Source organism: Ambystoma mexicanum, chromosome 4q (genome assembly GCF_040938575.1).
Source record: "Ambystoma mexicanum isolate Mex_15411 chromosome 4q, UKY_AmexF1_1, whole genome shotgun sequence".
NCBI lineage: Eukaryota > Metazoa > Chordata > Amphibia > Caudata > Ambystomatidae > Ambystoma > Ambystoma mexicanum.
The window spans coordinates 1,183,475,768-1,183,503,319 of NC_090928.1; the positions used below are offsets into that span (position 1 = coordinate 1,183,475,768).

Below are 27,552 nucleotides of genomic sequence, written 5' to 3' on the forward strand. Positions count from 1 at the left end.
TCTTGGGAAATCATGTTTTGATGGACAGGTGATAACCCCTGTATGAGAGAACGACAAAGAAGAGGAAGAGGGAGATCGGTGATGCCTATTCTTCGAAGACGAAGATTTTCTTGACCGACTCCTCGACCTAGATTTCTTTGATTTACGTCTGGACTTTTCCCTGGGCTATGCAGAGTCCTTATTTTTCTTCGAAGATTCCTCCCCCACCGCCAATTTACCTCTTCGTTCTGAGAGCTTTGTTCTTCATAGTCTGACAGGAACCGCACTCGTCAACTTGATGGTCCGGACAGAGGCACCAGAGACAAACTCGATGGGGGTCAGTAATAGACATTTTCTTCCTGCTTTTCTGGTTCCTTTTAAAGCTAGAAGCAAAAGCTTTCGGAAAAACGGAACTGAAGCCAACGGGCGTGGCTCGAACCATTTATACTACGGATGACATTGACAATCTTCGGAAGCCCCGAGGGACATCGATGCCACGACATGAGCACAGTGCCATCTGGTGGGGAGTCTTTTTTCCGAAGCAGGAAAGCTGACGATACCAATATCTAAGATGAGGAATACATGGGAGGACACAACAATCCATTCGAAAGTAAATCTAAAAGACGAGCCATGTACTTGAGATTACGAACTATTGTAAATCTGGAAAAGTATGTGGGCGGCGAGTATACTAGGTGACCTGCAAGTCTGGGACCCACACTCAATTTGCTATACAATAAAAGGAAAATTCTAAGGAGGACTCATGCCTTTAGGATTACAATCCTCTTTGAATGTGAAGACAAACCTGGAGAAGGGAGTCATTTCCCCGGGAGTGGATTGTTATACCAAAAGAAGAGAGTTATCCTTTTGGGCCCCAAGGAACTCGATTATTCTCTGCTTGAACGTTTTGGTAAAAGAAACCTGGGGAAGGGAGCCATCCCGTGGATCTATGAAGATTGATCATTTGGAACATGTTGTTTGGATCTATACATGTGTTGGATTTGAACATTTGCACACTTTGAAAGCGAGAGACAATCTCCTTTGAACCTTAGAGTTAGTTTAGGAGTGTGAGGGTCAGAATAGGATTTTGGACACAGGACATATTTCTGCTTTGGACATCTTGATAAAGGACAAACCCATTAGTTTTGGTTGAGGTAGGGGAAATACCTCCTAGATTGGGGATATTCAGGAATTTACCAACCATTTAATAAAGGTTTGCAACCAAAACAGTAAACCACTGTGTTTGCGTCTCATTCCTGGCTCCTCAGAAGACCAACACGCCCAGCAGGGTTCAGTGCCACCTAAAGATGTACAAGTAAAGAAATAGAGGCTCTGTGACTTAGGACTGTTCTTACAGAAATGGTTACCCATACCTGTGGTCACAGGATGCAGTTCAGTTAAAGAGCACCTCAATATGGATCTCCAAGCTGGTCGAATGGTACTAGTGTCCTGCTATACAGTCAAAGAGTAAAAAAAAGATGTTCTGCAAAGGCAAAAGCCATGCTGCGAGTCAAATGGATGCAGTACAGGAGAGACCTAGACTGCTTGCTGGATCAACGTAAAGAAGCAGAGAACACACTTTTTTGACAGAGAGGCAGACCTTCAACATAAAGGTTCTTGGAGTCCAAAAGATGCTGGACAGTTGTGTAAGCGTGTATGCAGAGGCATAGACAAGGTAGGGCCTGAGCGGGAAAGGCCCACCAAAAATAATCTGTCAGTGCCCACCTAGCAGCACTTTGTGGGCATTTACAGATGTTAATATCACTGCAGTGGGCCCAACTACATTACCTTCAAGCCCCACTTGTCAAAAAATCCCGGCTAAGCCGCAGCTTGTATGCCAAACCAGGAAGTAGAGGATCACCCTAACTACCAACCATACACAAATGCACCATTAATCACACATGCACCATTCAAACATTAGATGGCCAGCGGATCGAGGGCTGGCCACCACAAACAAACTTTAACTGCCAAACACAGAGAGGTGTGGATTCTAGAGAATTTACCTCTTCAGGCACTGACAGGCAAAGCTAGCCATTTCTTTGTGAGCTGCTGCCTGGAGCGCCTGTTAAAAAATAACCCCCCACATGGTTATTCCCCGTCTTCACCCAATCACATACAAGGGCAACAAATCACAGTTGCGTACCTATTGGATTTTACACAACTAGAGACTCCATTTTGGGATCCTCCAGGAAGAAAGGGCTTCCTGTGAGTCAAAATGGCTACAACCTGTGCTGCCAGTATATCAATGAGCACTGCCACCAACCAAAACCATTACATCTGTCTGGGTCAAGATACTGACCCAGAGAGACTAGGGGGAATCTTGGCTGTATTCCTCATAAGTGATTCACAAACATATGTGTGACATCCCCACTAATGTATGGATATAACATACTAAGGATAATTGGCCTGAGCGACAATGAGACCATGGAAAAGATGGAGGGGACTTGCAGAAGTGAGCAAAATAAGACATTGGGCCTCATTACGAGTGTGCCGGTGCGGTAATAGAATGGCAGCATTACCGCATACCGGCCCATTAACGCACCAACACACTTCAAGTTTGCTGCTAGGGTGGTGGATTTGTTCCTGCTCTGAGCTGGAGGTATATCAAAGAATTGCTGGTATTACCGGCACAGTAATACCAGTGCTTGAAAAATCAGCAATTCCCCTTACAAAATCCTAGGGGACTCCATGGAATGGGATTTACATGCATTTCCGCCACTTGGAATCTGCAGGTAATTCCAGCAGACCAAGTTACAGAAACGTCATTACAGTTTGCTGGTAGTACTGGAGGGATACACCAGAGTAATCCAGAGAACCTTTGGTGTTTTTTTCAGATGTTGTAGATGGATTATTCACATTATACTAAAATGTGAAGTACATAAAAGGAGTCACACAACTGGACAAGTTTATAGGCATGTCATTCTGTATCTGGAATTCAATATTAAACTAATCTTCACAATTTCTGTCAATTAACAAATCACATTAACATTTCATACCATTTTTTCTTTCATTGCTGCATCAAACTTTGCTTGTGCTTTATCCAGTTCACCTTGTTTCTCATCCAATGTGGCTTGAGCAGCAGCTAGCTCACCATTGGCTGCTCGCAGCCGTACTTCCTGCTTTGCCAAATTAGCCTAAGAAAAACAGTATGGCCATATAATTATTAGGAAGTTAAAGTACAGTATTTCATTCAATAATTTCTGAAACTACACTTCTGAATGGGACATCAAAGAGTCAAAAATGTACAAAATCCCTTGTTATAAGTTTGAACTCTCAAGAAGAATTGTCAATATCATTAGTTCTTGTACTATAATTTCTGGTCCTGAAAATATAAAGTCACAGAAAAATCATCAAATCTATTAAAAAAATAATGGACACTAGTATCTGTGTGCTTGCATTCAGAGAGCTGTCTATGCAGACTCTGTATCATTCTTTGTGTAGGACCCAGGAAGAGATCTTGCACTGAGACATGTTATGAATTTAGACTTAAATGTTGTTGAATGAAAAAACAATGAAAAACTTAATGTATTACCAAGGCTGGAAAAGAATGGTATTAGATTGAGACATGTCTCTCATATGTTGTTTTAAAAGAAATGTTTATTTATTTTACAGCAAACTACTTTCCTCAACCAATTCCTTTCACCCTCTCTCCCCGTTCCCCCCGCACCTCACCCCACCCCCCCCTGTCCACTCCCGTCTCCCTCCTAGGATCCATTATGCCTCTTTAACTTTGTGAGGTTGATTTGTGTGGTTTCATCAGCTTAAGTCCAAGGGTCTCAGGTGCTGGGGGCACCCATGGGTTCTGTAATTGTCTGAAGAATGTCAGGACTTCCTGCACCAATATCTGGCAAATCTGGGCAAGTTATTATTCATAGCGCAGGTAGCCCATTCACTAGCTCCCAGACTTCGCAGAGCCAGACCTGTGTGGTAGGGACCACTGCTCCTTTCCATTTTTGGGCTAGGAGTGTCATTGCTGCCAAAGTGAGCACTATCTGCAAGTGAAGCTAAGCAACCCAACCCAGTTATGACCTTTAGCTTTTACGGGTCAATTTGTCATATTCCACACATAGTAACATTAAAAGAAGTATTTTACATATTCGTCAGTCTTCATGAAAGCACCAGGATGGATCCTCCTCTTCTGGACCAGTCTAAAGATGCTAAGCAGAACAGCCAGCATCAAGTAATTGTAAAATTGTTACAACAAATTCCAAGAGAGTAAGGATCAAAGAGAGACGTGTCCCTTGCAAAGGAAAAGCCAAATGTGGCCTTTAGTTGAAATTTGGTTGTCAACAAAAAGATTTCCCAGCAGGTTTGTTCTGATGTGGGATACAGCAGGGTAAGACATAACCAGGTAGTAGATAGACTATTTTTTATAATTACACAGTCTACAATGGTAATCTTTTGCTTCCTTTGTTTTCCTTACTTCAAGCATCTCCTGAGTTGGCAACAAGTTGAAGCATAGTCTTAACATTTGATTGCGCAGGTGGTCCGAAGGAAATTTTACTAAATATGGTAAAGTCAATCCACGCCTACTCGACACATTGCAGTGTTTCCCGTAAAGTTTGTAATTGGAAATAGAGTCTAATGTCTCGATCCAATCCTGATTGTATAGTTTTCGTTTCATGAGATCAGGGTTCTCCTTGAGTGTTTTTTTGATGCATTGATGGACTCCAGGCATCCTTTACATTTGTCACTTCATTCCACCAGTATGCAGTCTTTACTGTTATAGAGGGCTTGATCCAGCATTGAAAACTCTCCTGTTGCTGATGGCATTAAGCATTTTCGATAAAATGAAAGACTTCCAGACAGTTACTGCCAAGAGAGAGGTAAGACCCAGCTCTTTCCAAATTACTGTTACTGGGATACAGTTAGGGGAGGGCGAGAACATATCTCCAGAATTTGCCTTCCAAGTACTGCCACACTTTCCAGCTCAGTGCTAGTGATACTTCTTCCCCATAGGTTGAGGTAGGAGTAACCTTCATATGGTAATCTTATGAGTTTAGCCTGTGCTGAGGGACTCTTTGTTTTCCTTTTTAGGTCAGCGTTTTCCTTTCTTTTTAGGTCAGCTTCCATTGGGGCATCGTTAGGGTTGTTGTTTACAGATATGCCCAAATAAGTCATTTGTGTAGTCTCTGGAATTTTCTTGCCATATGGCAGCCATACGTGTTTGTGCCTTTCCCTTGAGGCTTACCAAAGATTAGGACTGCTGATTTTGAGGTGTTAATTTGGAGATCATTGGCTGGCAAGAAAGAGGCCAGTGCCTCTAGTTGGCGCTGGAGGCCTATTGGTGTCTCATCCATGATTACCAGATTACCACGTTGTCAGCATATAAGAGTCAATTTACCGAAATTCCAGATTTGGATGGTGGAAAGAATCTGATCCCATTGAAGGCGTCTCCCATGTCCGATGTATATAAATTAAAAATTGCCGATGCAAGGTGACAGCCTTGTTGAAGGCCCACTGTTGTCTTAATCGGGGTTGTCATATCACCTAGTTTGTTAAGTCGTATTTGAATTGTTTTTTCCAAGTGAAACGCCTCTACAGCTTCTTGCAGATCAGTAGGGCAGCCAGTTAGGGAGAATTCTCTGTTTAGGCTGAATTTCCTAACCTAGTGAGTCCCCCAGCAGCTTTGCTGGATTTCTGGAGTTTGTTTTTTTCTCCTGCCAAGAGTGAGACTCTTTTTCTCCCACTCTTGGACATGATTTATGGTGTTCCTTTGAATGTTAATGTGTTTCATGGGCTATGGGGTCTTTTACTCCATAGGGTCTCTCATGTTTTGGTATGTGTGTTACACAGCACCCTCCGTGCAGTAACACTGGGGTGTCATAGTGACCCCCCACTATAGACTCCATACCCTGGGATTGACTACTGTCTCCCAGGGCATGTGAAGTCACCATTGGCTTTACTAGTCCCAAATTACTAACAGAACCAGTACAAACCATCATATTGTGGACGTACTGGTAGGGGCAATTCGATTGCCCCTGGGTCTGGTATTCGAGGGGGCACTGTCCCGTCCCCCGTCATCGAGTTTTGGCTGGTGGCAGTGGATACTACTTTTTATATTCAACCGCAAATATATCTCTATGGGATTTTCCCATTGTTCAAGGCTAATACTTTTTAACATAGCCTCTAACACACCGCCGGTTTATTTATTTAATATTAATTCACCGGTTGGTATTTTCTGCCAGAACTCGGTTTTAAAATGGCGTTTGTGTTCGCCTCTGTAACTCCAAACCAAAGGTCGAGCCCTTTGTTCCACTTTTTGGCGGGCTTCTTCACAGAAGCCTCCAAAAGTGGTGCCTCTCTCTTGGTACCACAGGGGGTGTGGGAGGGGGTTTAGGCACCCTGGACTGAGTTACCTTGGTAACTCAAGTCGCACTCTTGTGTGATTGGCCCAAGTGGTGAGCCAGCCGGCTCACCGCTTAGCATGTTTGATTGACAGCTAGGCTGAGTGAATGGGGGTGTGCTGCATAAAAGCAGGGCTTTTGGGACTGGAACTTCAGAAGTCGCCACAGGACCTGAAAATCCGACGAGGGAGAAGCTGAGCCGGCCTGCTACGACGACACCACCGGTGGAGCCCTGCTGAACCGACTCACCACTTCCCAACGACAGAGGAGATCTCCCGGCTGGAGAGTCTTCTTCCCATGACTGGTGGGCACAACCAGTTTACCTTCCTTTTTCGCATCCCAGGACGTCTTGTGGCCGAATTGCCCGTGCCAAGCACCCCGGCAACCGGATAGCCACTTACCACTGGACCGCGAATAAAAGGACCGCTCCTTTTAATTGAGAACTCTGCGGCTGGTTTCTTCCCCGGCAGTGCAAAAGACTCCTGCTTTCCTCCCCGACGAGATCCTCTCTTCCTCCGGACAAAGCACCGACTTGCACCCGCTGCCAGGAACAACTGCCCCCGCTGGAGCGTTCTCACCATTTTAAGGTACCGTGTCCGCCAGGCCTCCTTTTCTAAAGATTGCTACAAGGTAACAATAATCCCTTAACCTTCTGGACTGGGCTGGCGGCCTTGACCATCTAACTGGTCCCTTTCTTTTTGGTCCAACTCTTTCTGAACTTATTGCGAGACTTTTGGGCACTTTGAACCGTGTGACCTTAGACACATTTCGACCGGAGCCTCTTAAAGCGGGTCCGGCCTTGTTAACTTTGACTTTACGGTTTTAACCTGCCTCCTTCTCCTACTGTGTTCTTCCGAAAGTGTTGGGATCTGTTTCTATCTTTGCTCTGCCTTTCTCTCCCTTTTAAACTGATTGATTAGAGTGCCATCTTCGTTAAGCGCTCACCGCTGTCTGAAAATAAGTGTTGCTTTACTTAAGACTTGTCTAACTAATCGAATGAAGGGAGTGTATATCTTTTAGGGACCGTGTTTTGGAACTGCTTGATATTGGTGCCAGTGTGTTTTACTAGATGTGTGATCTTTTACACCAAGCTCTAGTGAGTGTTTGCTTGTTCTACTGTGTTCTTTTGACCTATTGTGAATACTCTGTATACTGCCTAACTCTTCTTGAGCGAAGTCTGACTGCTCAGCCACAGCTACCAGGTAAATCTGGGTGGTACAGACGGCTACCAATTGGAATTGGGTTTACTGCCAACCACCTGTAGTCTTAAATCTTTTGCAGTGGTCCCAGAGGGAACTGCACAGGTTTCTGACTAACACAGCCCCAAGCTCTAAGCTTTGACCATAAGGTCTGTCAATTCACCATGTCAAAAGCCTTGGGAGAGTTCGACTGAGGCCAGGTAGATCTTTTTGCTGTTCTTTGTTGTTCTCATCTTTAATAAGTTGATCAGAAACAGATTCAGTGCAGTTCCCGTGACCCTCTCAAAGCCCGACTGCCAGTAGTCACAATGTGTTGCTGCCTTGCTCCAGGCAGTTAGATGTCTCAGTATTGGGGCTGTAAATATTTTGCCAATAACATCAAGATGGGCAATAGGTCTGTAGTTAGATGGTATTGCCCTGTCACCCTTCTTGAAAATCGGGACCACATTTGAGGTGATCCAAGAAGCAGGAATGTTCCTCTTAAATTTCACTATGATCAACAGGCTATAGATGAAGTCAGCCCATTCTTCGGGATGCCTCTTAAGAATCATATTGGTCAAGCCGTCAGGGGCCAGCCGCTTTTGAGTTGCTTGAGTTTTTGATTAAATCCAGTATATCCTCTCTGCTGGTTTCGAATGACCAGTTGTGGAAGTTCGGATCTTGACCACATACTGGTTCAGCCATAGTAGTTGAAAAAAGAGCAGTAAAGTGTATTACCCAGTCATCGGCCCAAATAGAGTTGGATAATAAACTCTGTTGAGGGGCGTCCATGTTGTTGAAAATTTGCCATATCTCTGGAATTTTTTGTGACTACCAGCTTCAACATGTACTCCACATCTTGTTGGTGTAGTAGGTATTTGTTTTGTTTCAGCCAATTTTTGTAGTTTGCGATGCCTTTCTTAGCGGCATCCTAACTATGTGGATAAGAATGTTTTCTATGAGCATTTTTAAGATGAATCAGGGCTTTCTTCCTCACAAATACTACCATGTCGAAGTTGTGCTAGTTTGTGAAAGTGGTCTTACCACCAGTGGCTCTTCCTTCTTCATAGATGGACAAGTATTTTGAATAATCTACATCGGCACATTTGCCAAGTTCACCTACAGCAACTGTAAGAGCGGAAATGTTTGTGCATGTTAATCTGAGTCTATTTCTGCCAGGCTGGAATCCGATGGCAGCTGTCTTAGTTACAGTTTCTATATTGCCTTCATATGAGATCTGCATCTTCAAGAGGTTATGGTCACTGAGAATGGTGTGAATTACCACCATCTCCTTTAGCCGAGTGTGATGTTGGAAATGCATCGGAGGGACAGGGCCTCCGTATCCTTGTCCTTTAATGTTTTTATCGTGTGTTGTGTCGTGTTTTCCACACAGGAGTTCATGTGGGACTCCTGGCGGTGCAGCTCTCTCCTTTGATTTGTTGTACAGACCCATGGGACACCCTTATGGCACCCGTGGGTGGGGGTACAACACTGTGCCCCTAGTGTATGTTTTTGGGCACCTGTGTGTGGCCCAGAGAACAGGGTATGGGCTGGTGGCAGCTCCATGCTGAATTTGACAGGTGTAATGAGTATCCATTTTGGGATACCCAGGCCCTGCTGATAGGAAACAAGATGGCCCCTGTGGCCTCTTGCCTTCCATTGCCTGTTACCTTGTTTTCCCAAAGTCCTGGGAAGCCTGACTCTGTCCCTTCCCCCTGACTGGCTGTTGGGTGGAAGTTCCATATATGGTGTTGTTGTGAAGTCCAGGCCAGACTGGCTGGAGCCTTCCCAATGACTATGTTGTGGGTACACCCTGTTGGTGGGACCTGGGTGAATGGAGTGTGCGACCAATATGCACTTCTTGTTGTGGATGTCTGGTTTCTGGTGTTTGACACAATCACTGAGATAGCCCTGCCCGAAACTGGTATGAATGCAGTGTTGAATGGCTGGGTACTTGTCCCAATACAACTAACTTGTTGTGAGTGTCTGGAGAGAAGTGAATGGCCTGAATGCACTATGCACCTGATTGGCTGCCTGCCTGAATGAATGCCCTTCTGACCGACTGGTTGCCTGAGTGTGACCCAGCAGAATGAATGGGCGATCAACTAGTATATCTGAGGGCCTCTCACTGCTAAAATTCATGTTCAGAAGCTGAAGAGAAACTGGAGTTGAAATTGAAGCCCTGCTGGAAGAGAAGTCTTGCTGTTGCTCTACTTCGTCGATCTGAAAGCTGCGGTGTCTCCAAGGACCGACCCAGAGAGGACCTGGTAAGGCGCCCTCTTCCCAAGCTACGAGGGACCATTGTGCAGCAGCTGATCTTTGCCAAAGCTCCCTGGTAGACAGACCTACGACAGGCTGCCGACCGGAGACGGGGACCGCCACGGAATCACAAGGAGAAGTGCTCGGACACTGTTGTCCATCACTGTCGTCGACCGCTGTCGCCAACCGGAGCCGCCGTGCTCCCTTTGCCTAAGTAACATTAGATCCAAGGGCGCTCTCGCCTGCACCGGCGACTGTTTTTCCCGCCGGAGAAAGCCGAGGCCGCCGACACGCCGAGGAGCATCCACCGGTGGGTTTCCCGCCACCTGATGACATTAGAGACGCAGACAACTCAACACCCTTGCTGGCCCATAGTTCTTCACAATCTCTTTGCGGTCCTGAACTATCACCATCGAGGTGCCCTGCAAGCCTCCTCCTTGCAGGATGCCAACGCTCCGTCGTCGCCGAGCACCACTAGGAACGAACAAAGCTGTCGCCTCGCCATTCACCCCTTTTTCCTCGTGGGATCTCGACGATCTGTGGCTCCTGCCTGAAAGGGAGCCACTCAAAAAGGATCCGTCGATGACCCGACGACTAACTCTGCTATTCCAGGTACATTCCAGGTACATTGGGGTTGTAGAACTATTTTAGAAGGAAACAAGACTTCTAGAATAATATATATGGAATGGGCTTGTGATATATTTTTACTTTACAGGTTGCCCAGGTGGGAGGGGTGGAGGTCTCCACACAGAACTGTGTTTAGTGGTAGGGGCCAGTATTCTTCCAATTGTTTTCACCAACTGCTTTCCTCCTATGTCTATTGTTGGTTACCTCTATTAATTGATTTGTTTGACATTTAACCAGAGTACAGTTGATGCACTTTAATGGAATCTAATAATAATTGTGGTACCACGTACAACTATATATATTTGCCATTGCTCATTTACTGTGCACAAAGTGAGTCATTGTGATTGTGTACATAACCTTGAACTTAATTATATAAAGACTGTGTTTTAACTAATACAGTGTGTGCACATTCCATGTGGGGGCTTGGCGACTACACTGTATTTAAGAACCAGCCTGCATCGCCTCCTGAGAAGATAGGCCTTGATTGCTCGCCCACGTTTACCAATAATAGAGAATCTTGGCTGGGGTCGTCTGTGCCTCTCCTCTACCATGAGCAGAAGTACAGACCCCCCTCCAGTCTTTACACCGAGTTTGCAGGTTTTCTGAGATGAAGATATAGTCCAATATCTGCATGTCTTCACCCTGCTTCCCCCTTGACTGCTCCATTAGTTATTAAGATGTGTCTTGAGGAGAGTTCTTTGCTCCAGCATGTGTGGTCCCGACCTTTGTATTAGAATCATTGAGTTGTTAAAACAGTGAATATGTAAGCCACTGCACAAGATGATATTCAAATCAGGTTTAATTGCCCTTGCATTATCCACTTCGTCCATGACCTGCTGTACGAAGGCAGTGGAAGATGCTACCTTAGTGTTCTAATACAGGTTGCAAATCAGCAACTCGCCTGTGGAGTTATTCTTGAAGTCTTTTTTCCTCCCAAGGAGTATGATTTGAATAAGGGACGAGATTCCATGTCCTTAAGGCTCTCATACCGCTGAAATTGTTTACTAGTATGAGGAGTCCAGCTGTTGGTCTTCCGGTGGGCCCTTTTTTGGCGGGGTTCAGGTACATAGAGAAGCCCTCAAAAAGGATGTGTCTCTTAGGCATGACTCTTGGATTGGAGACAAACCACATAGAAGACTTCAGATTTTGCAGGACCTGCACCTGTCAAGTGCTTGTAGCCTCTCGTGTTCCAGCAACCTATGATGAAATCTCGGTGTGTCACTTTTGTCCCAGGCTTTAAGCATTAAGATTGTGAAGCCAAGGTGCCTGCAACAGTGCCATTCTTCAACATCCTCCTCCACCTGTACATTGTGTAAGGGCTTGCTCTTGTTCGGAGTTCCGTTAAAGTTCAGTCCATGACAATTTTAAAATTGTCCAGTTGCGTTCATCTTTCATAAGGATGTTGGGTGCTGGAGGCGATGTTCCAAGAAATGTGCTTCTGAGCCACCCTAGTTGATCTACTGCTGGACTCATCACAGCCTTTTCTGGATCTTCTGTTCAAACCTGTACATTCTCTTACTTCCTTCGGCTCAGAGTCTACTACCTCTCTCAAGGCAAATCTCATGGTGTTTAGTAAGGGAGCTTCTTTTTCAAGAAGTTGGCTGATTCTGGCGGAGGAGAAATAAATGACCACTTTGTCTTTTTCTGGACTCCTCTGGAAAATTGATCCAATAAAGATCCCCAGACTGGATGTTTGCAAGCGATCTAATACTATGAAAAAGTCTTAGGCTATTCACTCTGTTAAGAGTCAAGGCATCCTTTATGTGTAGTTTTCTTTCAAGTAACATACGGGTCATGGCATCTCCTCTAATTTCCTCTACTCTTTGTGTTGTTAAAGGTCTGTTCAAGTTGTCAGAACTCAGAGCCCTGACCTGTAGCTCTTTATCACGCCAGGTTCCCCGACAACCAAGATTTCGGCTTCTTTGTTCCAATGTTCTATAGTGGTCTCTTAAGGGATGAGGAGGCTGAGGAGAAATACGTCACTTCTCCATCTGAAGGTGCTGACCAAGAGGCGCCCCTCTGAAGTTCGTAAGTGCTGCCCTCAGGTTCGTTAAGGGAGTCCATGATGGAGGGAGTGGTTCTAATTCGTCGTGAGGCCCTTGCCATTCAATAATATCATCCAAATTGTTACTGCTCTCTTCTTCTTCTGCAGGATTTGACATTTTGTTCATAGTTGAATTTGATGGTATCCAAGTGTTCTGCCAATGAAACCTCTCGGCGACCTCCTCCCACTCTTCAGAGTAAGTGAGAGATGCATTAGATCGTCTATCTCACTTCGGTAATCTCGTTCATATGTATTGGTGTAATTCCTTAATTCCGAAGCCAGTTCCTGTTTCAGTTGCTTACTCTGGAACTCAAGTGCTGACTTCAGAATGACCTTTAAATTGTCTGAAAAAGAGCATCTAGGTTGAGCAAGTTTGTTGCCTTGGGAAGCCGCTTTGATTTTTTCCGTGGTATGTAGTTGCGAGTTGGAAGATGGTAGTTCTAATATCTTAATGTTCTTTATAATGGATACCTGTTGGTTTGCTCTCGGTGGTGCATTATTCTTGGTTACAATGAGTTGTGTCTTAGTAGGTTTGCTCCCAGCTGCACTTTTTATGGGTAAAGTTAAACGTGCATTCTTTGTGGAAGATCGAAATTCTGGTAATTTGGAAAAGTTATAAGGTGTTGGTGGCAAGGAGCCGGTTGAAGAGGTAACAGGGATTCCATGTGTTTTCAGGCAGGCACTTTGTTGGGTGCTGAACTCCCTCTGGTCAGGCCGCTCACTTCGATCTTTAGTGATGTTTGAAGAGTAGGTTTCGTGAGGTCCACAACCTCAAAAACATCTGCGATGTTGGATATTTAAGCATTTTTCCAAGGTGAGGCTGAGATGATGGATTTCTCGTTCCAAGAGCTTCGTTGTTGTGTGGTGTTGCTTGAGAAAAGGTGGCCATATCCTTTAGGGCCGCCTGTGCTGCGTCTATCCCTGTGTCTTTCGCTGGAAGAGCTGTTGAAGGAGAAGGGATTGGTAAGTCTTCATTTGGAAGCGCCCAAGAGTCCCTATTGACAATATCGTTAGTCACAAGGCCACCTTTTTGGAAGTTTGTACATAGTCTTCTCTTATCTTTCTTTTATTATGGGTTCTAGAATGCTTTGAAGAAATGTTGGTATGTTCTCTGAGTTATTGTCCATGTTCCCTTGGAGTGCCGGTATGATGCCCTCAACAAAAATCATTTTCAAATGTAACATGGCCAAAAGCGTATTTTGGTCTTTAAGCTGGTCCGCAATATATTCGTACGGCTTCGTAAAGGATGTCATGGTTAAAGGAAAGGGCACAATCATATTTGCATCTATTACTGGTGTGGTTGAGGTTTTTTCCTCGACCTGAGCTGCTACAAGGTCTAGTAGCAGGTCTTCGTCAGACATAGTTAGAGCTGGGGTCGGGAAAGAGTTCTCCTGGTTACAGGTTAATCTACAGCATTTGCATGAATGTGCGGTCGAGTTGCATTTGTCGTGTTCTGCAAAGCTTGCATTTGCGCATCAGGACGTGGAAAACTATCAGTTTATTTTTTGTTACATGCAAGCTTAAAATGGGGTCACAAGAACTGTCTACAAGCTCTGTCAGAACTTGATCCAGGCAGTGAAGTTGTTTCTGGGCTTAGCGCACCACTCCTTTCCAAACCTGTGAGCAATTTATTCTCTTTCAAGTGGTTGTAAGGTGTGGGACCTTGAAGTGACAGTCCTTCACTAGAGCCCATACAAGCAGGAGTGGCCGTCAACTGTTGATCAAAGTAAAGTGCATTGGGTCCACAAAGGCAGTTAGTGTGTGTGGATTTAGCCAGAGTGGGTAATGTCGCATGAGATGGCAGGCTGACAGGTGACGCATTACAGCTCAGTATGGGGGCTGAAGCTGGACGAATGTAGGTAAAACGTTGTATTAATTGTGATATAACTGGAGTCAGCCCCCTGGGTTCCATGATGAATGGCCCAAGATTGTATTATGTGAGCTATATAGTTTATTTTGAGGCACAGCCCCAAAAGTGTAAGTCTGTCTGGTTTCTTCTGAGGTCCCAAGGCCTTCAGTATAACCATGGCTGCTGTCTTCTTTGCCTAAGGTCGAGGCCCCATCTTTGACGGGGACCGTTGGTGGTTGAGTCAGGTTTTCCGATTATTCAAGTGGTATAGAGCAAGCTTGTCCAACATACGGCCCGCAGGCCACAATGCGGGCCGCCAAGCCATTTTATGTGGCCCGCGAGGCCGTATGTCGGACAACTCTTGAGTAAAAAAAAAAAATATATATATATATATATATATATTTTTTAAATGTGCCTGTGTGCACATCTGGAACTTCCTCTGGTGACCCCATGAGGTCAACAGAGGTAGTTACAGTCCTCAGCCACGAAGCGTTTTTTTATTTATTTCTGCAATGTTTGTCGGATATCTGACAAATATTGCATAAATAAATAAATTTGTCAAGAATATCTTGGGACTTGATGATGGAGGAAGGAGAGACTAATTTGTATCACGGCATAGTGAGGGTTACCTCGGGAATACCATTCATTTTCAGTGAGCGCGGGTCCATACAATTGCCCAGTACTCCCACAAACTATGAACAATGGGATTAATATAGTAGCAATTACTTTGCATTTAAATATCCCATTTCAGGCAAGTAGGACCCACCATGCAAAAGAGGAAGGGGCTCCGGCCCAGACATGCCCGTTCCTCTCTTGCATGGTGCTCCGAGGGGCAAAAGGCGAGCCGAGATGAAGGGAGGAGGTGGTGAGGTGAGGAGAGGAGAGTGCTGGCCCGGGCTAAGGATTATGTGGACAGGTGCTGTGCAGGAGTTCCTCTCGGCGTGGGCAGCACAGTGGATTCCTGAACCCCTGATTAGCCGTGGGCTGCTGCTCAGAGGGCCATTGTGCGGAGCTATTTTCAAGGTTTGTCATTTCTGGACATATGTTTAGCAGGGGTTGCAGCGACACAGACTGTCTGCCCCAAAAATCGTTCTTTTGAATTGCGAATGTCACCGAAGATGAACCTTTATCAGCTGAGAAACTTAACCTTTGCAGTGCTTTTTTTCCTCGTCTCGAGACAAAGAAGAACAGCGGGAGCTCAGTTACGTTTACCTCTAAGCACAGTGCGGATTGATGAAAATGTCTATGCATTATACCAAGTACATTGGACATTATAGATGTGGCCAGTGGGGTATCAAAGCATGGCGAATACCACATGGACAGCACAATATGTTACGCTAGTAGTGCCCCAATAACACACTGCAACCTGCAAATGGGCCTCAGTGGACCACCTGCCAGGTTTCTGGAAGTTGCTTATGAGCTTGATCTGTGATCTAGGATATGATCTGATATGATAGGTTATTTATAAACCGCTTAATACCATGCAGCAGTGATCCCAATCATAAAAGTGAAACAGGCAATCCCAACAGGTATAACTTATTTTCACTCTTTTGGTAGCGCAGTCTGAGGGCAGCCTATACCCTTCAGGAGAGGTGTAAGCTGATACAGTTGCAACACAAAAAACAATAGTACTATGTTCCCAAAATACCTTAGTTCTTGTCTTTCGGATCTCAGCACAGCCAGGCTTTTCAGCATCAGACAGTACCATGGATGCCTTTGCGCTGGGCTGGGGTCAAGTCGTAGAGCAGCAGCGATGGGCCCCAATGAAGCAGTTCTGTTTGGCAGTGGTGCTGATTTGCGGGTAGAAAACGCTGGGAACAGTAGGGCGTGCCAAGTAGATGGCACTGGAATACTCTGTGACCTCTGGGCCCGGACAAGGGAATACTTGCCTTTGGAGCTGTGCAGGCTCGGCTGACACAACACGGCATATGGTTACTGCAAAGATGTCAAAGCTTCAGCATTGTCATTGAGCAGAACTCTGAGATTCAGGGGTGGTGGAGCGTCGAGGTCCATGATGATTATGATGGTGTCAATGGGGCCAGCGCAACAGGCTTGCTCGAGCCATCCTGCTATTTATACCAATCTCAGGCCGAGCAGGGCCTGATGGGAGAAAGGAACTGCTCTACAATCTGCTCTTCTGCGGGGATCTGCCTGCTGGAGCTTCCCCCTACACGCGGGACAGGCAGCTCTGCAGATGCTCAGAGCTTCCGGGGGGTGGGATGTTGGGGCTGGATCAGGGCCTGCCTTCTCACCCTCGCTTAGCGGGGCTTCCCAGAACTGACCCAACCCCTGCCCTCTTGCATGCAACTCATACTTAGCTGGCAGGGGAGAATCTGATCTCAAGGGCAGATCTCCCAGGGTGAGGCTTACCCATTGCACATCGGATTTGCTGACCCCCTGCTATGTTCCCAAATGCGGGATGCACGACTGCATTATTTCTGGTGGTGGGGGGCTGCATTCGTGCTCTCCCCCTGATTTATTGGTGAAAGAAAAGGTAAAGTGTGCACTAGGCCTGCTAGGTTGCATACTTTAAGATTGTGCTCACATTGCATTTCTTCAATTAGGTTGACCTTTGGGTGATCGCTTTTCCACATTTTATCTGTTGAATTGAATTATGCTTCCTTCATCACCACAGAAGTAATGTGTGTTACAGAGATAAGCTGCCATATGTTTTGGGCACACTGCACATGCTCAGGCAGCATCAATCATGCTTTGTACAGGACAATGCTGGCCTAAATTGGGAACAGCCAGCATAGACATGTTGCTACAGCGGCATATTTTGGGTGCAACCAGCATGACAATGTGTTACATCAGTGACAGTGCTGTCTTACACTGTGGACACATATATCATTGAAATGTGTTGTGTTGTACAATGTTCTTTTCTGCTGTTGGTGACATGGAATTTTCATGTTCCCCTTTAGAACTGATTGTAAACTTATGGCTTTTTGGTCACCTTTTCTGCTGTAAAATGCACCATTTCAACCCCATATTTGAAAATGAATTCCGAATTCTTGGGGGGACCCACCCAAATCCTCCCTAGAACCTTGTAGCTCCGTCGCTATGCTCGGTCGCCCCCACGATTTCAGAAAAATATGAACACGTAGACACTCAAAGAAATCACACGCAACTAACCTTTGATCACTGCCCATGACACCAAAAGCTATCTTTAGGACTGCATGGCTATCACTGCCTGTGATGCTATTGTGTCAAAGGTCACACAATATCGCTTTTTAATATACTTTTGGCCCGCCGGCCCACTGAAAAGGTTGGACAAGCCTGGTATAGAGGAACCCACTGAGTCACTACTCGCTTTTGCCTCACTGTCCTCAGCTGCAACATTTCAGGTTAAAGGAGCATTGCATGCCTCTTGGCACTCAAGGATTTTGTGGTGGGATTTGGTTGTAGTGCCAATTTCTACACATATGTCTATAGGACAATAAGAAACCATGTCTTTTAGCGACGGTCTTCAGTTACCAACCGCCTCTCTTGGTGCAGAAATTTCAATCATAATTGTCGGTCCAGCCGACGAAATGAGAACTTAGAGTTGACAACAAATTATTAGTAACGAATCAAAAGGTCTAAACTCCACAGTCTCCACACTATTCTCTGTGTACTCTACATGTCTGTTTTAGTCACTGGTCTGGAGTTGGGATTTGGAAATAAGACTAAGGGAAAGGACCAGAGTTACAAGCCACACCCGGTATCTTCAAAGAGCAGGTGAGCAAGCCCCCAAGTGATGTGAGGGGAGGGAGAACAAAAGTTCTACTCACCCGTTGCCCGCTAGCCTGACTGCCACTTAGCTCCATTTCGTGGCCGCTTCGCGGTCCCGCAGGATTTTGTTGTTGGGGGTGGAGCTCAAGGTACGTTCCTCTCCGCACAGCACAGCAAGCGTAGATGTAGCTGAAGGATTAAAGGCCCAAATGCCTGTATTCAGCACAAAGTCTTTTTCCAAGTGCATGTGCCTCCTGGCACTCGAGTCGCAAGAAGAGTGAAGCCTTTCCCAAACCAAACAGCACGCCAGTCTGCCCGACTACCACTTAGCTCCACTTTCATTACGAGGGATTAGCAAGCCTTTGTATGGGTGCTCTTGTCAATTCCCAGTTGTACTTCTTTATGGAATTTTAAGCAGGTGTGTGTATGGTTGGCTACCGACTGTAGAGAAAGTCTTAAATAGGGAAGTTAGTCTGGCTTTTGGCCTCAAAAATCCACAAGAGAAAACGTACTCTATTGGATACTGGTAGACAACAGAGCGATCATGAAATGCCTAACCATTTCATTCGTTCTCATTTGAGCTCACCTTTAAATGGAACAATGTCAGGTTGACCCTAAGGGCCTCATTACTAGTTTATTGATAGTACCTGTGTTAATACCGCTAACTTGCTTACTGTTAACGCTGATTTAGAGTCTTCATGACTGAAAGTTAATCCTCATTTTGGAGAACCATTTAAATGCATTTGGGACAGATGGTAATGCCACATTTGGATATATTATATGGGTAATGTTGCATCTGGTAACACATGTGTGGAGGAACTAACCTCCACACAAAAGCAGGCAGATTTTTCACATATGAGTTTTTAAACGTGTGATAAAGCAAAGTGGTAAAATATGTTGTATTTAGAAATACCCTATGTTTTACCAATACTGAACCACTCGTAATGAGGCCCTTCAGGTATTGCAAATAGCAACATGTTAAAAGGGAGACAATTGATTTTCTGTCAGAGTAGCTAAATCCAGCGGGTGGCTTCTCTCAACCTTTGTGTGATCTCGTTTACCTCCACCTTCCATAATAGTTTACAGCGATAGCTATTCAAACACACAAGTACTCTTTGGCATGTAGATGGAGAATAGTCTCAATATGAACACAAAAGCTGTTGCCTGCAAGCAGCTTGGTTCGCAGAGGTCTTTATAAAAGTCCACAAGCAAACCTTCAATTCTATCTTGACTTGGGTACCACTGTACTTTTTTTATTTTATTTTTTCAATTTTAGAAATGTTCAAATTAAGGTTAAAATTGCAAAGGATGTTTATTTATCCTCCTGTCACTGAAGAAGGATAGAGAGCTTACCATACAGCTTGACTGATTGTTGTGGTACTGTTGCCATTCACTGTAAAAGCTATACACTAATGATTTGTATGCATTTTCCTCCCACAGATTCCTCATCTTAGATACTTCATGGGCAGAGTCAGCTGTAATCAAACAAATTATTCAACAGCAAGGGTCAGGGTGTGCCTAGGTGCTGATCTCTTAAACCGTCCACTCCTTGCACCTGAAAATTACAGTGTGAAGCATATATATGTATGCCCCATAACCTCAGTTTAACATTTTTCCACAATGCTCAGCAGCTCAGGGGACTTGAACCAAAACAATAAGATGTGTTCTTACTTCAGAGGCGTCTTTAAAGGTCTCTCTGTCTCCATCTGTAGGTAATTGTAGGAGGGCAGTAAGGAATCTATGGGAGGAGAATCCATAACAAAAAGCATTACCAGGGGTACGCAATTTGTTTTTCCAATGGATTGCAAAATCCCACAAATTCCCCATCTTAGATCTTCTCCTATAGCAGTAAAACAAAATACACAGAGGGGAAGAGTGCAAGGAAGAAACCTCCCCCTCCATTGCCCCATGTTGCTCCCCTTGTCCCCCCAACACCCTCCGATGCCCTGTGCCGCTTCCCTTGTCCCCCCCAACCCCTTCCGATGTCCGGTGCTGCTTCCCTTGTCCCCTCTCCCCCTCTGATTCCCTGTGTTGCTTCTCTTGGCCCCCCGCCCCTCCATTGCCCGCTGCTTCTCCCCTTGTCCCCCACCCCCTCCAATGACCCGTTGTTGCTCCCCTGCCCCACAACCCCCTCGGATACCCTGTGTTGCTTCCCTTGTCCCCCTCCCTCTCCATTGCCCCTGTTGCTCCCCTTGTCCCCTCAACCGCCTCCAATGCCCCGTGCTGCTTCCCTTGTCCCCCCCTCCGATGTCCGTTTCTACTTGTCCCCCCTGCCCCCTCTGATGCCCTGTGTTGCTCCTCTTGTCCCCCCTCCCCTCCATTGCCCTGTGCTTCTCCCCTTGTCCCCCCACCCCCCTCCGATGCCCCCTGTTGCTCCCTTGTCCCCCCACCCCCCTCCGATGTCCGGTGCTGCTTCCCTTGTCCCCGCTCCCCTCTCTGATACCATGTGTTCTTCTATTGTTCCCCCCTCCCCTCCATTGCCCCGTGCTTCTCCCCTTGTCCCCTCTCCCCCCTTCCGATGCCCCATGCTGCTTCCCTTATCCCCACACCCCCCTCCGATGTCCGGTGCTGCTTCCCTTGTCCCCTCTCCCCCCCTAATGCCCTGTGTTGCTTCTCTTGTCCCCCCTCCCTTCCATTGCCCCGTGCTTCTCCCCTTGTGCCCCCAACCCCCTCCGATGTCCTGTGTTGCTTCCCTTGCCCCCCTCTGATGCCCTGTGTTGCTTCCCTTGTCTCCCTCCCCCTCTGATGCCCCGTGTTGCTTCCCTTGTCCCCCTCCCTCTCCGATGCCCCGTGTTGCTTCCCTTGTCCCCCCTCCCTCCTCCGATGCCCCGTGCTGCTTCTCTTGTCCCCATCCCCCTCCAATGCTCCGCATTGTTTCTCTTGTTCCCCCCTCCCTGCCTCCATTACCCCATTGTTTTCCCTGGTCACCCACCCCCTCTGATGCGCCGTTGCTTCCCTTATCCCCCCACACCCTCCTCCTTTGCCCCGCATTGCTTCCTCTGTCCCCTTCCCTCCCCCCTTTGTTGCCCTAATGTTGCTCCCCTTGTAACCCCTTCCCCCCTTTATTTGTCTCTTTGCCCCCTCTCCTCCTATCTCCCCTTATCTGCTCCTTAACCCTCCATACCCCATGCCATGCCCCTGTTATTTGTATCAATGCCCCCTCTGCCCTTTTTCCCCTGCTTCTCCTTTGTTGTGGTCCCTCCCTCTCTCCCTCCCTCCCTCCCTCCTCTACCTCTCTGTACTCTGCTACCTCATGTTTCCTTTGCATAGACATTTTTGATGGCTGCATGTCTTTGCCCCCCTCTCTTGCTCCTCACCTTCCCCTCCGTATCTTACCTTCCCCTTCCCCTTCTCCCCTCACCTTGCCCCTACTGCGATTTTCCGGCACTACCCTAATTGTCACCAGGCATGGGAGAGGAGGAGAACAAGCAGAATCAAACATCAATTGTCGTCAGGCATAGTAATGTTACTGCTTGTTAGTACTCATTTTATTTTCCCTCATCCTCTACCCCATACATGTTTCAGCACTTGCACTTTCGGAAATGTCACCAGGCTTATTACGATAGTTATTTCACATTCTGAATTGTTTCAAGGACTTGTAAGAATGTGATCTATTTTATCCCATGTTCCCTCACTCCTTGAAGCGCTTTGAAACACATTGTGTATAGGCACTATACAAATAAACAATCAATCAATTTGGAGCAATCAAGATCATGAAATTCCCGAACTTCATCAGCCTCCTTAGGACTTGAGGGATGATGGGGACTGGTGGGAAAGAATATAGGAGTGGAAAATCCCAATCCATTATGAGCGCGTCCCCCAGCGCTCCTCTCTGGGAAAATTCCCTGGAAAAGAACAGATCTCATTTCCTGTTGGAACTGGACACAAATGGAGCCACCTGAGGGGTCCACTAGTGGGCAAAGCTCTGTAGAAGGGCTGCCTGAGCCAACTCCCATTCGTGGGAGATCCAGCACTGCATCCTCAGAGCATCTACTATCATATTCGCTGTTCCAGCTAAGTGAACTGCAGACAAGGAGATCAGCTTTTGTAACGCACAAGACCGGGGCTGCATTGCCTCCTTGCACAGCCCCGGCTTTGAGGCCTGCGGGCCATTAGGTGCATTATGAGAATTAAAATAAATAAATAAATAAATAGTAGTGACCCTACACATCTATCTTGTTGCAATAATGCATGGCCACTGTGTTGTCGACCATTATCAGGACAATCTGCCTGGATGGAAGGCAGGAAGGCCATCAGCGCCAGTCTAATCACCCTCAGCTCCAACCGGTTTATATGTAGTCTTGTTTGTGCTGGGGACTATAGTCGGCTCATTGTCTAATCGCTCATATGTGCACCTCGGCCCTTGAGGGAAGCATGCGTGACTACAGTGATCTCCGGAGACGGTTTCCAAAAAGGTTCTCCCCCATCCAGTTTCCTTTACGGGGGCCTCCCCCCCACACCCCGACAAGAGGTCCTGTGCAATCCTGCTTGGGATTTGAACAAGGTCTGTCTTGCAGCCTGAGAAATGAGACCATTGGGATCTGAGAGCCCACTGAAGTGATCTCATTCTTAGTTGGGCCTCCAGCACCAGGAAAATACAGGATGCCATGAGATCCAGCAACCTTAAAAACTCAAAGGCGGAGCCGCCAGGGGGCGCTGAGATGTGTTGACTTCTCTCGGTGGGTCTCCGTCCCGGGTGCTAAAACTTGGGGGTTTGAGCCCCCCAACCCCGTTGAAGTTGGACTCCGACCCCCATGAAGGCAGGCTGAACCTGGGGTGAGTCGGCGGTAAGCAGTTCCGGAGCTCCGTTGACCTGGAGGACTGCGGTTGAGCAGTATTCGTCCTGAGGCGTGCAAGGCCTGCTGTTTTTCCCCGGCGGGTGCACCGCACGGGAGACGTTGGCCCTGCAGTGGGGGAGGTGCCGCTCCGGAAGCGGGCTCTTGGTCCGGACTGCGGGACCGGAGTATTGGTATTTGGAGCGGCGGCTCCTCCCTGTGCCCCCCGTGAAGCATGTGAAGTAGGCGGTGGAGCTGCCTCTTGAGCCCAGGTGAAGGCTCCAGTGCTCCGGTGCGGCCGGCGCTCAGAGCGCGGCTGGAGCTGTGCCTGCGGCCAGGACCTGCTCGGAGGAGCCCGCAACGGGGGATTCCCTCTCCTCTCACTGGGGGTTCGGGAACGGTGGAGGCTGAAGCGGACCGCTGGGCCTGGGCAAGGGTTCGTGTGCGGCGAGCCCACTAGGGAGTTCGGGGAGGCTCCCCGTGACTTTTGGCAGCGGGTGAAGGCGTCCTGGAGGCTGGATCCGGGCGGCGGCGGTGAGTGTAGCCTGGATGTGCTTACCTTGCATGCCCAGTGAGTTGGCTCGGTGAGTCGGCTAGCTGCTCCTGATGGAGGCTGGTGGTGGAGTGCAACTTTCCCCCCCTTGGAGAGTTTTCTGGACTGTATAGCAGCTGGACCTGGTGTGGATATGTATTGTGGGGGCACCCTGAGCTGTGTGTGCCGTCGTCCGGGGGCCTGTCCCTCGTTTCTGGCCTGACGGAGTAGGTGGAGGGTAGAGGCCGTGCAGGCCGGGCCGGAGACCTTGGCACAACTGCCCCTTAATTAATTTATTTATTTATTTTGCTTCCTTCTCCTTTGTTGCCTGGAGTGCCTCCTTGATCCCCCCTGGATGGGACTGGGCGCGGGCCCTACAAAAATACCGGAGAGTAGTAGCGGAGAAGGGGGAGAAGTTCGCCATGCAGGCTGGGGCCCAGTTGGAGGCGTCAGATGCCCTGTCGGTGGGCCGCAACATAGTAGCCCTGCTGGAGGAGATACGAGGCTTTAGAGCGAATGTCAACAAACGCCTGAATTCTCTGGATAAGGTTGACGCAGTGGAAGATCGTGTTCAGGCACATGAGGCCAACCAGTCCTCTGCAGACCTCTTTGAGACACAATTTGATATGAGGTTGGCTGAGCTTGAGAGGTGGGAGGAGAAGGTCACTCTCAAGCTGGACGACTTAGAAAATAGGGAACAGCTATCCAATCTTAGGTTCTTTGGTATGCCGGAACTAGAGGGGGAGTCTCAGGCGGACATTGTGAGAGGGGTCAAGGCGTTTGTGAGTAGTCTCTTTGATGGTGAAAATACTAGCGAACCCACAATTGACAGGGCCCACAGAGCTGGGGGACGTGCGGGTGAGTCCCGTACGGTTCTTGTGAAATTTCATTACTATGCTGGAAAAGCCAAGATCTTGGACTTAGCACGCAGGAAGGGTCCCATTGACTGGAAAGACGCTCAAATTAAAATCTAGCAGGATCTTTCGGCGCTCACCCTTGCTCAACGGCGCCTTTGTGGCCCTCTGACGAGGTGGCTGCAGTCAAAGGGGGTCCGCTATAGATAGGGACATCCGTTTCACTTGCCTTTGAACTGGATGGCTACAAATATTCCCTCTCTTCAGAAACTGATATTCAGCGAGTCTCTCGTGAGCTGCTGGGAGACCCCCCTCTAAGGATGATGGAGGGAGGGGGAAGGGGTCGGATGGAAATCGCCCTAGCCCTTCGGATTTTGTGGGTCGGCGCTGTGTGCGGGGGCACAGGAAATTCAGGAAGATGGCGCCTCCATCCCCGAAGCAGCCTACGCCCTGACTTTGTTGGTGTAGTCTTTTGCGCTGGTTGGTGAGGGGGGGATTTGTGGGGCCATCCGGTTGGTTTTGCTTTGGTCATAGCTGCCTCATGGGTCGTTTGTTCATTGCTTTGTTCCAAGCTTTTGTGGAGGACATGGGGTGGGGAGGACGGTGAATTGAGGCGGGGGTGTTTGGGGCTTGTTGCCGGTTTTGGGATGGGGGCTCAAAATGTTATTTGCTCGCATGATGTGGGTGGCGCCCAGGTGGAGGCGTTCTCTGGCGGCCGGGTGGTGCGGCGTTTAGATGTCGCAGTCTATCCAGGTGCTCGGGGTGGAGGGGTGGGGGTGAGATGGTGCTGGTGTTTTTGGGATGGTTTTGGGTGGGAAAGGGGGGGATTATGTGTTGTTCTCACGGTTGTGGGGGTGTGTTTCGGGTTGCTGGGGTTTCTGGGGAGGAGGGGTGTTCTAGGTCCTTTTTTCGGTCTCTTCTGGTGCGTGAGAGCTGGGGGTGCGGATGTTCAAGTATGGTCTCCAAGAGGTAGGGAATGCATCTTATGGCCTATTAAATGAATGATTCTTTGCAGAGGTTGCTGGTGGGGTCCCTGAATGTGCGGGGGTTGAATTCTCCCACGAAAAAGGTCCCTGGTGGGGAGGGAACTCTCCAGGCTTAAGCTGCACTTTTTGTTTGTCCAGGAGACTCATTGGGTGAGGGGGAAGGAACCGCCGCTGCGATCTAAAGCTATCCAGTTCTTGTTCTACTCCTCATATGCGGCGAAGAAGCGGGGTGTTGCTGTTTTGGTTTCCCCCAGGGCTCTTTTTGTCCGAAAAGCTCATAAGGCCGACCCTGAGGGGCGCTACATTATGGTTAAGGGGTCAGTGAGAAGCAGGTTGTTTACCTTGGTAGGGGTTTATGCCCCAAACGAGGTGCAGGATCTCTTTTGGGAAAAGGTGGGGGAGACTATTCGAGGCTTTGCGGAGGGTGCACTGATAGTGGGCGGGGATTTTAATATGGTTCTCTCGCCAGATAGGGACAGGGAGTCCCTTTCTCCTTGCTGCGACCAGTGGGTTCAGAGGAAGTTGGCGGACTAATTTCTGCAGACTAGTGAGGTGTTGGGTTTGGTGGATGTGCATTCCGTCGACGGGAACTGCGACCCCTTCTTCACTTTCTACTCAGCGGTGCACAAGGCGCTCTCGAGGATAGATCTTGTCTTGGTGGACTCTACGCTTCGGGATGGTATCTGAAACTTTGGTGTGGAGGTTGTTTTGTGGTCCGACCATGACTTAGTTTGGGCCACGTTGGGGATTCCCCCGATGACGCCGGCTAGAGCTCGGTGGATATGCAATGGCATGCTGCTGCAAGATAAGGAGCTTAAGGAATCTCTATTGGGTTCAATTAATGAATATTTACGGCTTAATGACACAGGGGAGGTGAATGTCCAGGGAGTGTGGGATGCATTCAAGGCCACATTCAGGGGCGTGCTCATAGAGATGGGCGCGGAAAGAAAGAGTGAGCGGGGCAGAGAGGAATTGAAGTTGAGGGAACAAATTTCTGCCATTCAGCCGGTGGAAAACTGAAGTCTCAGATGGCCCTGGGACAATGGGAGACGCTTCAGAATCTTAAGGCTAAATTGTCGGCCTTGCTCGTTGGACAGACGGAGAGAAAGCTGGCTTTTTTTAAAACAACGGTATATGGAGCGGGGGGAAAAGGCGGACAGGATTCTGGCGTGGCGCCTGAGGGAGCTTCGTACTAGCAGGTGGGTGAATCGGATTATGGGTCGGACGGGGGCGGGAGTTCTGCAGGATGATTTGATAGCATCGGAGTTTGGGCATTATTACAAGGGTCTTTACTCATCGGAATATTCTGGGGACGGGGCGGATGTGGACCTATTTCTAGAGTCATTGCACATCCCTCGCCTCGCTGCTGAGGGTGTCGACAGGTTGGAGTTCCCAGTCTCTCCCCAGGAGGTGGTGGACACTATCGCCTCCTTAAAGAGCGGTACAGCTCCGGGAGACGATGGCTTCACAGTCCGGTTTTATAAGATGTTTCGCTCTGTGGTAGCCCCATTTCTGGCTAAGGTGTTTAATGCCGCCTTGGACTGTGGTTCCCTGCCCCCCTCTATGATGTCAGCTCTCATTGTAGTGTTACCGAAAGATGGGAAGAATCCTGAGTAATGTCAGTGCTATAGACCCATTTCTCTTCTTGACGTTGATGTTAAGATTTTGGCCAAACTGTTGGCAAACAGGTTGTCTAGGTTTCTTCCTTCCCTGGTCCACGGCGACCAGCTCGGATTCATCCCTGGCCGCCAGGGGTCGGATAATGTAAGAAAGACTAAGGGGCTTATGTATGAGGCTTCGAAGCGGGACCTAGAGGCCTATGTCTTGTCGTTGGACTCTGAGAAGGCCTTCGCCTGTGTTGAATGGCTTTACATGGGGAGGGTATTGCGGAAAATGGGCTTCGGGGTTAATTTTTGTAAGTGGATCGCTGCCTTGTACAATGGTCCCTCTGCTAGGGTGTTGGTTAATGGCTGCATGTCCACGGGGTTCTTGTTCTCCCGGGGCACTCGGCAGGGGTGTCCCCTCTCCCCTTTGTTATATGTGTTGGCAATGGAGCCTTTTGCCATTGCAATTAGGGCTGATGAGGGACTTACGGGGGTACATTGTGGAGACCATGAACTCAAACTGTCCTTGTTTGCGGATGATATTTTAGTGTATCTGACAAATCTCTGCGTGGCTCTCCCACGGCTGTTGGGTCTTATTCGTCGTTTTGGGTCTTTCTCCGGGTTAAAGGTCAATTTGTCTAAGGCATGTATTATGCCGATGGGGGGGACGGATCTTGAAATCGAGGGAAGAAAGGAAGTATATGGGGTGTGTGTGGAGCGGGAATCTACCAGATATTTGGGCGTTAATATTCCCAGGGACCTAGGCAAGGTGTTTGAGCTAAACTTTCCACCACTTCAGGCAAAAATCAT

The 27,552-nt window shown here is 47.8% G+C and overlaps 1 protein-coding gene and 1 non-coding gene across 2 annotated transcripts in view; one reads left to right on the plus strand and one right to left on the minus strand.

Moving 5' to 3' along the window:
• The window catches only part of DNAH8 (dynein axonemal heavy chain 8), an 8,835,797-nt gene that overhangs the window by 1,508,791 nt on the left and 7,299,454 nt on the right, over window positions 1-27,552 (minus strand). The window contains exon 71 of the mRNA XM_069608756.1: window positions 2,973-3,110. Within this exon, the coding sequence (XP_069464857.1) occupies window positions 2,973-3,110 (138 nt within the window). The remainder of the gene's footprint in view (window positions 1-2,972; window positions 3,111-27,552) is intronic.
• LOC138468575 (U1 spliceosomal RNA) lies at window positions 16,591-16,753 on the plus strand. Its single transcript, XR_011268340.1, has one exon. It is a non-coding gene; the product is annotated as a U1 spliceosomal RNA (small nuclear RNA).